This window comes from Cariama cristata, unplaced genomic scaffold (genome assembly GCF_000690535.1).
Source record: "Cariama cristata isolate BGI_N322 unplaced genomic scaffold, ASM69053v1 scaffold27636, whole genome shotgun sequence".
Taxonomy (NCBI): Eukaryota; Metazoa; Chordata; class Aves; order Cariamiformes; family Cariamidae; genus Cariama; species Cariama cristata.
The window spans coordinates 13,790-24,706 of record NW_009622116.1 but is presented as its reverse complement, the minus strand read 5'-3'; the positions used below and the strand labels follow the sequence as shown (position 1 = coordinate 24,706).

Sequence of the window (10,917 nt, the reverse complement as noted above, 5' to 3'; positions counted from 1 at the left end):
ATGCCGAGTTCTTGATTCTCTTTGGAGGAGCTCGATTATCACACTATTTCAAACAGGACTTTTTGAATAGAAGGATTTTCAGATGATCATATGGTGAAAAAAGCTCAAATAACATTAGCAGTTTTTTTCATTTCTGCTTTTAAGTTGTGTTGGAACAAATGTTCTCAGGTGCTAGCTCGTTGGTATTAGTACATTTGCAACTAGAAAAGAAAAAAGGAGAAATGTTACATGGTGCTTGTGCTTGAGTTAAAATGTGTAAGGCATATTTATAAACTCAAAATATCTTTATTTCAGAAAAGAAGCCTGTATAATGCAGTTGAACTCCTTTTATTTATTTGATACAGGAGTATATACTTACCACCTTCGCTGTTACATCTACCAGGCAAGAAATCTCATGGCTTTAGACAAAGACAGCTTTTCAGGTATGGAAAAATCCTGCTAACGGTGCAGAAAACCCACTTCTGCAATGAACTAGTAACTTGATTTAGCTGTAGAATATCTTAAATCCTTAAGGCCTGTGCACAGATCCCAGCTACTGAAACTACACCATAAAGGAAGTGTGAGCTTCATTAGATATGATCCAGATTTGGTTAGTACTGCCCCAAAAGCTGCCAAAAAAGAAGTGCTCTGAATGTGCAGCACCTGCTACTGCCAACGAACTCTCAGTGAGGGAATGGGAATTCAAATAAAGTCTGAATTGCCCATGACCAATCTCTTCCCTATGCCTTAGCTCCTCCTTCTAACCAAAGCCTACATACAGTTCCTAAGCTGTCCTGCAGGAAGCTTGCACAAAAGCAAGGAAGAAGAAAGCTGGATGGCTGTTACATCACCAACTGCCTCTCAATGTTCAGTATTTTATTTTAATTCATTACCGAGATGAACTTGTAGAAAACTACACTGTGCCTTATTAATAAGCATGGCTTTTGTTTGTTTATACAAGTGTACTTGTTGCCTTTTTATTTCCAGCTCTTAGATATTCCAACAGTGTTGTATCCATTTGGCACTTTGTAGTCAGGCTAATTCAATACTCAGGTTATCAAGTATTTAATTTTTGTTAATTAGAATTAAAATTCCACTGGGAAGTCGGAGAGCAAATTGAAATTAGATTCTGAAAGAATATGACTTTACACTTCCTTTAAATAAGTTCAGCCAATGATGAAGATGAAATGGACAGTTTAGAATTTTCTTTCCCCATCAACCTCCATTTGCATCCTTCTTTTTCTCCCTGTTCCAATTAATAGTTAAGTGTAATGCATTTGTTAATTTGTTACAGAAAATACAGAGCTATAGATACTTTAGTGCTGTTTTCTGAAATGAGGACTTTTTTGTACAGCTGCCTGTGTGTATTTGGTCTTCAGTATGCAGCACTTATTTAAAACCAATACAAAGAAACGATAATAAATGCATCTAATTTGCATATGTAGAATTCAAGATAGGTACCTCAGATGCAGTCACACATAAACTAGCACATCTACATTTTATTTTCCTCTAATACTAGTTTGAAGAGTTAGCCAAATTTTGTAAAACTCTGATCAGGTACCCAGCCAGAAGCTGTTGAAACTGACCTAAAGATAACCTTTAGAATAGCCTCTAGTCCTTAGTAATTGCAATTTGTACAGGAAATGTTAATGACCATCATCAGGTACCTTCTACAGGGCTCTTGATGATTTAAAGACCTGCCAAACACTGGGCCTAGACCACTTTAATCATTCAGCTGTTTCACAAGAAGAGATTACTACAAATAAGTATGTTTGAAACCAAAGCTCGGTCTGAGCAATATAGCCTGGGAGAATTTGTTGTTTGGCAACTAGTCAGAACTAGAATTATTTCTTTGTATTACTTATGAGGCTGTACAGTCGTATATCAATGGAGACAACAAAAAAAAGCTTCTACGGACAATATTTAAGAGGAGATTAGTATAGCCAGTGTTTCATTTTCAGGTTCTCTTTCTGATTTGCAAGATTATTTTTTTTATCATTTTATTACTCTGTTAATCAAGACTTATATAAGGAAAGCAATGGATTTTGCTCTATTAAATGTAAATTATGTGTATGTGTGGGCTTTTGTTTTACATAGAATGGCTTATAGAACTGGTAATGACATAAGAAAAATAACATACTATATCTGATAAAAATTGTGCTTGTGTGCCTTATGGCTTGATGGGGTTTTGTCTGTAACTCTATGCACTTAATCTTTGTATAATATTTCAGATCCGTATGCTCATGTTTCTTTCCTCCATCAAAGTAAAACAACTGAGATCATTCATTCAACGCTAAATCCTACATGGGACCAAACTCTCATATTTAATGAAATTGACATCTATGGGGACCCACAGACAGTAGCCCAAAACCCACCCAGTGTTGTTATTGAACTTTTTGACAGTGACCAAGTGGTAGGTAAATGCTTTTTACCCTGATTGCTTTTTTATTTATTTACATTAATTGAGAATAACATTAATGGCTATGATTGCTATTTTCGGTTGCAGGGTAAAGACGAATTCCTTGGAAGAAGTATTTGTTCCCCCATGGTCAAATTAATCCCAGAAGAGGACATCACACCAAAACTGCTCTGGTATCCTGTAACAAATAATGGCAAAGCTAGTGGAGACATTCTTTTTGCTGCAGAACTTATTTTGAGGGACAAGGTATATATTTCTTACATATATTTTTGTGTGTGTATATATAATATAATAATCACTTTCACAGTGAGTCATAACGTGAAGAATTGTCTTAATACTTGCAAGGTATTTCATTTAAGGAAGATAAGAGAAACTAATACTCACATTTGTGTCTCATAGGGTGGTGCCAACCTTCCAATTCTTCCATCACAAAGAGCACCAAAGCTTTACATGGTACCTCAAGGAATCAGACCAGTAGTTCAGCTCACTGCTGTTGAGGTATGGTTTATTCTTAAACTAACTGAATACAAGTACAGTTATCTCATCCTCTAGACAGTGTATTTGCTTCAAGAGAAAAAAATTTTCATAGTGAGAAATATCGGGGGGTTTTTCTTTGTTTTTGAGTTTCATTTTTTCCATTAACTTTCCCAGAACAACAACCTTGAAATATTTTGCCAGTCACATTTTATTACTGAAAAGACTTCATTTCTTCTTTCCTGCTTCTTGAATATCATATTAAGCATATTGATACGTCTCCCACTCTTGCTTAGGTTGGATCTTATTTTACAGATTCTGGCTTGGGGGTTGCGGAACATGAAAAACTACCAACTGGCACCTGTTATGTCTCCAAGTCTCATTGTGGAATGTGGAGGTGAAATGGTGGAATCTGTGGTGATCAAAAACCTCAAAAAGACACCAAATTTTCCGTCTTCTGTTCTCTTCATGAAAGTTGTACGTTGCAAAAAACTATATACCAGCTATCTATAGCAGAATCAGTTATCCCATACTTTTAAAGGTCAAGGATTTGTTATTCAAGAATGAACAGAAAAACTTGCACATCCTTTTTTGACTTAACCTAAGCAATTTACTGAGCCTGAAAATTCTAGCAAAGATCATGTAAACATGTCTGTACAGTCATTGATAAATTATACAGTTCTATATGCATAATCCAGTGCAGTATGTATATGTTTACTTGAAAAGGCATCAATTTACCTGTAGATGTGTAGCTGCTTTCCTAGTGCTAGGATGGGAGCTGTGCAAGAGTCAAGAAAATTGAAGATTTGAGGCAATTAAAATTACTGACCTTTATTCAATCATAATATAAGGTTAAAAATTTTCATTCACTCATATTTCATTCACTCAATTTTCATTCATTCATAGTAGTTTAATATTAAATAAACGAAGTAACAGCTCTAATTTAGGGGGGAAATCTTTGCTCTTCATTTTCCTTCTGTTTGCATTATAAACAAACTCTAACCTTTCATTTTTAGCTTTTGCCAAAAGAAGAGTTATACAGTCCATCTCTTGTTATTAAAGTAATAGACCACAGACCATTTGGACGGAAGCCCATCGTGGGACAGTGTACTATTGATTTACTGGAAAGCTTTCGCTGTGACCCCTACACTACTGAAGAAGACATTGCACCACAACTGAAAGGTAGACAGCTGGAAAATGAAAAGTTCTACTTTCTTATGAGATGCTAAATTAACCTGTCTTCAGATAGGTTCACATAACCTCTCTCTGCTTACTGTACTGATGAATAGCCATCTCGTGTTGTGTACTTATTTGGAGATGATGTGATCTGAAAGAAAAAAGAGATTTAATGCAGAGTATTAATTACTGCAACAGTCTGTAGAGCGTAAGAGGACAGACGGCAAAGGCAAGTCCACTCTCAGACTTAGTGTGCTGGTTCCTTGGAGTTCCTCTTTAGTATCAACTTGGAATTTAACTACCTGCAGATTACCCCTGCACCAAGTACCAAAGTAATGATCCAGTATTCTGGCAAGAATACTCTGAATACAATGCTGACATTTTCCTCTGTTTTTCCAAGTTTTACTCTTTTTTTAATTCTACATATTTGAGAAATGTTTGTGTATCCTGCACAAAAATATATTGTGTATTTTTAGGAAAAAATGACAACTAATTGCTTTCTTTAGAGATCAAACATACAACCAATGAATTATTTTATATCTTCTGTAACTATTTATATTTCAAATCTGATTAAAATGTTTAGTAAGGTATTTTTCCTACACCATATTGCCTTAATAAAATCTTTGGCTTACAGTTAGTCTACTCTCTGCTGCACCTTACCAGGATACAGTAATTGAAATGGAAGACACACAGCCACTGCTAGCAGCTCAGGTAATCTTTGAAATTTGATACTTGACTTTCTTCTTCAGATCTGTGATTTCTGAGAAATTATCTAGACAGCAAAATTGTCAGAAACATGTGCAACCTTCTGGAAAGCCAAACGGAACAAAGTTACTTTGTGACAGGAAAGCAAATGAAATATGTTGATAGTTTTAACCTCTGTTTTCATATAGTAAACACCAAACTATAGCTTTGTGTGCATGGTGAAGTTCACCCAGTAGCTTAAGAATGAATTCACTTGTTCAATAGCTACTGAAAGCATACGATAGAACATTATCCAGTTGTTCACTGGTGATGGTTAGAGCAGCCTGATCTTGTACAGACTGAGCAGTTCTAAATAAAGGAGCTAGAAGTAGGCATATGCTTTGGTGGGTACAGACTCAAAGACGTGGTAACACAGACCTCCAGCCGTTCATTTTATCACAGTCATGGCTTTGCCTCTCTCACCATGAAGTCATCCAAAACTGATACCAATGAAACGATTTTTTTCTGCACTAACACTTCTTTTTTTTCCTTTTCTCTTGTGCCTTGTGAATCTCTCTACTGCTCTGGTTCTTTCAGGACCATCACAATACAATTTTACTTTCCAGGTAAAAAATAATTCAGCTTGCAGAATCTTACTCTTGAGCTGAAACATGAATGAAGACAAATTCCAGACAGTACATTTTCAACGAAAACTTTTCAGTTATTTTAGGACTGTAAAATGTTCCCCTTACCTAGAAGGTGTTTTCATAAATTTCTGATGGCCTGTTATTTTAAAGGAAGCACTAAAGTTACATGCTTTAATATAGTAATTTTGTAGGCTCTTAAACCACAACTTTGACTTTTCAAAAATGCAGAATTTTTTGTTACAGAGGTCCTAAAGTAAATCCTACTGAATCTAAACTTTTGAACTGTCACTGCTATTTCAGTATCTTCTTGAATGCATTGTTCATCCTTCCTTTCTTCAGACTCAAATTTAAGTATCTCATAGATCATGTTCTTGTATTTACTTTCATCATACATGTAAATTGTCCTTAATATTTAATTTAGAACAGTATCTAGCTTTTATCTGTTTTAGGCCTTCTGTTCAAATATAAATGCTTTATAGCTGGTACAGAGAATTTTTTTTTCCTTTAAAATTTTAAGAAAAGAGATTAAAAAAATTAAGAAAACTCAGCATTTTGAACTCAGTGACAAAACCGATTGCATTTGTGTAGTTGATTTCAACTATAAGGGGGAAAATTTTACATGCTACGTAAGATGAAACACAGTCTCTTTTAGAGTTTGACATCATCCGAGCCAAATTTATTATAACACTAGATACACTGATAACATCCACATGAGAGAGAAAAGAATATTCAAAACAATTCGAATTGAAATAAGTACAACTGTGGAAAGTGTAAGTGATATGCAGACAACACCCTGAGGACACAAAATGCCAAAATTTCATCAATTACATTCCAATTTCCAGTGTTTAAGCAGTATGTCAACAGCACTCAGCAAAATGGCTTCTCCAACAACAGTGCATGTATGTATGTACCATGTTAATGCATGGAGATGACCAGAACGGGGTCGGATAGGGGAAGAATGTTAATGTGATGTGGTCATGAGGCTCTACTGCTCTTGGCAATTATTCCATAGAGAGATTTTGGAGGAGATGATGCTCATAAGTCTAGTATGATTAGTCACAAATATTAAGGTATCCTTCTTCTGAAAGTCTTACTATGTGTGTACAATAAGTATGAACTATTAAAACCTTTTTTTATGTGTCAGCTTATTTGGAATCTATGTACTAAAAGCACCAAAATCAACAGGAATTATTTAACCACACTATAAATATTTAAATTTTGTTTAAAAGTCTACTTTCTGGAGAGTGAAACACATCTACAGTAAATAAAATTTGAACTCCAACTTTTATGGGGATCCACTGGATCTCTTAATTTTTTTCCCATAATTTCAAGATGTTCAAAAAGCTAATAGTTCAGTCTTAGTGTCTTGAAAACTTCATGTGTAACAATCTACAGTGAAGTCACTGGGTACACTAAAAAGACAGTAACCAGTACATGATCTTTACCATGTGAATATTTCACTCCAAAATCTCAAATTGATCATATGGCATTTTATTCTGTGTTCTGGCATTCTGTGAGCACATCCTGCTTACCAGTTTTAGTAACAATAATATCCAAATATTGAAGACTCATTATTTGCTTTGGGAATTTTTAAAGAAGGTCTTAAGGTTCTGATCTGTTTTTTTTCTTAACCTCTTCTTCCCAAAGCTACCAAGTGCATTATTTGAAGAGACATTTGAAGGTATATCAAGGGCAAAAAAAAAAAAAATACAACCTACAAACCCTAATTTAAACTCTTCCAACAGTATGCTTTGATGAAAGATTCAGAGTTCTACACAATATATTGTGTGAAAAGGCTTTAAATTGGGAGTTTAAATTATTATTGCATAATTATGCAAGCTACCCTTCATGTTGTCAACATTACAAACCAGTGTTTAAACAAAGTCAAATTTAAATATGGCAAAGTATTAAAAATTACCTCATGAATTCTGCCTGTAAGTTTTGCAAATCACTAATTATATGGTTTCTGAGAATAAATCACTCCAATTGCTTTTAGAAAATCTGACAGTCCCATACAAATCTGAAAAAAATATGCTGTATTTCTGATTTGAAGTTAGACAAGACTACTAAAATATAGCAGACCTGAACGTCCCAGCAAGATAATTACTTACAGAATGGGAGTAAATGAGTATGATATACCAGAGTGATGTCCTGACCTACTGATGCATTTGGCTTATATTCCTAAAATGTTTTGCATATTTCTTCTGCTTTGCACAAAAATTTATGGATTATGCCTTTAATAAAAACACAAGGCATGATATATAAACACTAGCACAAATCACACCTGCTAATCATGGCTTCCAAATAGGATGCATGATGCTTGCTCTTAATGGACTATTGGGTCATAATTACAGTATCTGTGATTTAACAGGTGAAGCATTTTTGGATTGTGCAGATTGTTATTACACTTATACAGATTAATCTATAGACACATATACTGGTTGTTACTGTACTCTATAATTCTTCATGGGTTTTTTCAGACTCCTGAAAATCCACAGCCTGGAAACAACTGAAAAATGATAGTAGAAGGAAAAGGAAAAGGCTGTTACACATTAGCAAATTGTTTTATAAAGAAGTAAATATTCAAAAAGAGCAAAAAAAAAATCACTTGAATTTTATATATGTGAAATTTGTTTGGAAAAGAATCTCTGGAATAAATTCAGCTTTGTAAGTGCTCTTAAAAACAAAAAAAATAAATCAGATCCAGCGTGCTCTGCAACCACAGATGAAAGCAGGGAATGATGCTACTGTGGAAATCAATAGAATCCAGAGTGTAACACTGCAATGATACACTAAGAAAACCAAGTTTCTCTCTGTTTTGCTTTGTTATGTGAAGAACAAAGCATAGGGTGATAATGTCTTATAGTCCTGAACACTTGCTTTTTAAATTTTTTTTATATATGCTCCAGTTTAAATATCTAGGGCATACTGACAACAGCAAAAAAAACCCACCCACATGATATCTGACTATTCTTCAAAAGTACTTATAAATTATTGATGTCAGTAACTTACTTTACATACATACTATATATAAAACCCCGAACTTTTAAAGCCTATTTAACTCTCTAAAATTCTATAAACCATGTCCTTACCATTGTTTTTATTTTGCTCTTTTTTTATGAATTGATCCTCATGAGCAGCTTACAGAAAAGGTAACGTATACTACTTTTAAAAATCTACACATTGCTTTCTTGTAAATGAGATCTCCAATTGAAAATCGGTATATTAATACTGCCTCCTAAATTAGCATTTTAAGCATGTGGATGAGAACAATAATCTCTGAAAATGTCTGACATAAAACCTACAATCAACTTATAAAATAGGAAAAATATGCAAGCCTGAAATAATAAGCCCTAGATATTAAAAAAACCCCACCACTACCTCACATTTAATGATTTGTATAATACTTTAAGACTCTCTTTAAATCCAAAGAATCTTAAAAGATTTTTTCAGGTTTACAGAGCATGAATACTATTCATTCTGTTCATTCACAGTGAATGAATACTATTCATTACCAATTGAAGTATGTTTTCAGTGGCAAATAATTATATTATGCAATCCCTATGGATAAATACAGAAAATAGCACTTTGTTGAACAAAGTGATTATCAGACTTAAATAAATAAAAATATAAAAAAACCCCACAGAAATACTTAGTGGAATTATAGATTGCTAGCATCTAGGGTTTCATGAGGCTCATTGAAGTATTATTTTTAAGAGGGCAAGACTCACTGCTCCTTCTTTTCAACTGCATTTGGTAAACATTAAGGTAGATCTCCAACTGCAAGACTCTCACGATACAGACAATCTCCTCTGGTTTTAATGGAATGATGTATGGTTAGAGCAGTTACAGGTCTGACCCAGTGTTATACGGCAACAGTTTTGAAATAAATGGGAATGATGAAAGCAAACTAGCACATTTATTCCTCAGGAAAAAGTTTTTAACATGTTCACTATACTTTTACAGTCATGCAATTCCTGTCATGAATATCAGCTATGATTTCATTTTTCCCTAATAGCTGAAACAATGGCTATACTGGCTAAGAGTACCTTCACTTCTCTGACTTAAGTAATCTAGAACTTAGGTGGCTAGGCTGTGCTGCATTGCCAAAAGATGGAGGAGAGAAACATACACACCTCCAGAAATGAGTCATTTAAGACAGGTACCTAGATATCAGTAATTAATTGCTTGCTTGGAGATGGCTGGCTGTTGACTATCAATGCAGCTGATACCTAAACCTGGATAAGAGAAATTCCATCTTTTTAGCCTTAATACTTGCATTCTAATTCTCCTTCAGATGAACCTTTACTTAACTGATTATAGGTTCTAGAGTATACTGTCATTTAGTATGCTTAATTGTTTATTGTTTCCACTGTAAAGCATGATATAAAAGAGGCTTTATCTCCCAATAAAAGACTTTTTTATTTTCTTTTCTTTAAGGAGGAAGAAATTGTTGATTGGTGGAGCAAATTTTACGCTTCAGTAGGAGAACATGAAAAATGCGGACAGTATATTAAAAAAGGATATGACACTTTAAAGGTATTTCTCAGGATAAAATAAATTAACGTCTCAATGTTTATAGGCCCAAAACCTGATCAGAGCTGTGTCCTTTGGTTTTTTAAATACTCTTCAAAATTTAACTGGATGTGATTTCCTGTAAAGGTCTATTACTAATTCATGTGGTGAAATAAAGGTTTTAAGAAGGTATCTTTGCTTATTTTCTACTTAATTACACTTATTAAGAGATGTAGTAACAGTTTAAGCTAACTTTCTGTCAAATGGAATTTTACTCTCGACTTCTTGGGTGCCAGGCAGATCCTAAATAAACATACACATTGAGAAAGTGTGAACACAAAGAATCAGTACTCTTACTGGCTGTTGGTTACAAGTTGAAGCCAGACCACTCTCATTTCTCATCTAATACACCTAACAAAGAAAGTAAAGATAAGCTTGCGAAATGCTATTTGCTCTGTTTTTAACAAGGCCTAAATGAAGCTCGATAGCATGTTCTACAAATGTTGCATTTGCTTCCACTTCGATGTAAAAATAAAAATAGTTCCAAATGCTTTGGTTCCTTAAGATATCCCATCAAACACATGATACACTTTGCAATGCTACCATGGTGGAGCTGATACATATGATAATTTCTAAACTGTGCTTTTTTAATTTTCCTTTTTCTTTTCTTTTCTTAAGGTGTATGACTGTGAATTGGAAAAAGTACCTGAATTTAATAGCTTAACAGACTTCTGTGATACATTTAAACTATACAGAGGCAAATCTGAGGACAGTGATGATCCATCAGTGGTTGGGGAATTCAAGGTAAATTTCAAATAATGGGCAACAACCAAATGCTAAATGCAGTCTTTTGTATGTAAGTGGTTATCATTTAAGTAAGTCTACCTGCAAGCATTTCAGCTTAAATATGGATGTATGTGTTAATAGGGACAACAGATGCAGGTACAGGTACAGGCCCTTCTCTCTCAAGGAAGGTACAGCTACACATTGCTCACACTAAATGTGACACATGTTAATTTAAAA

General features: G+C 34.2%; 1 protein-coding gene across 1 annotated transcript in view; it reads left to right on the top strand.

The window, feature by feature from the left end:
- MYOF (myoferlin) overlaps window positions 1-10,917 on the top strand; it is a 71,415-nt gene that overhangs the window by 51,385 nt on the left and 9,113 nt on the right. Inside the window, exons 32-41 of the mRNA XM_009702230.1 lie at window positions 345-422; window positions 2,211-2,392; window positions 2,486-2,644; window positions 2,798-2,896; window positions 3,188-3,349; window positions 3,889-4,054; window positions 4,683-4,759; window positions 8,520-8,531; window positions 9,820-9,918; window positions 10,573-10,698. Of these exons, the coding sequence (XP_009700532.1) occupies window positions 345-422; window positions 2,211-2,392; window positions 2,486-2,644; window positions 2,798-2,896; window positions 3,188-3,349; window positions 3,889-4,054; window positions 4,683-4,759; window positions 8,520-8,531; window positions 9,820-9,918; window positions 10,573-10,698 (1,160 nt within the window). The remainder of the gene's footprint in view (window positions 1-344; window positions 423-2,210; window positions 2,393-2,485; window positions 2,645-2,797; window positions 2,897-3,187; window positions 3,350-3,888; window positions 4,055-4,682; window positions 4,760-8,519; window positions 8,532-9,819; window positions 9,919-10,572; window positions 10,699-10,917) is intronic.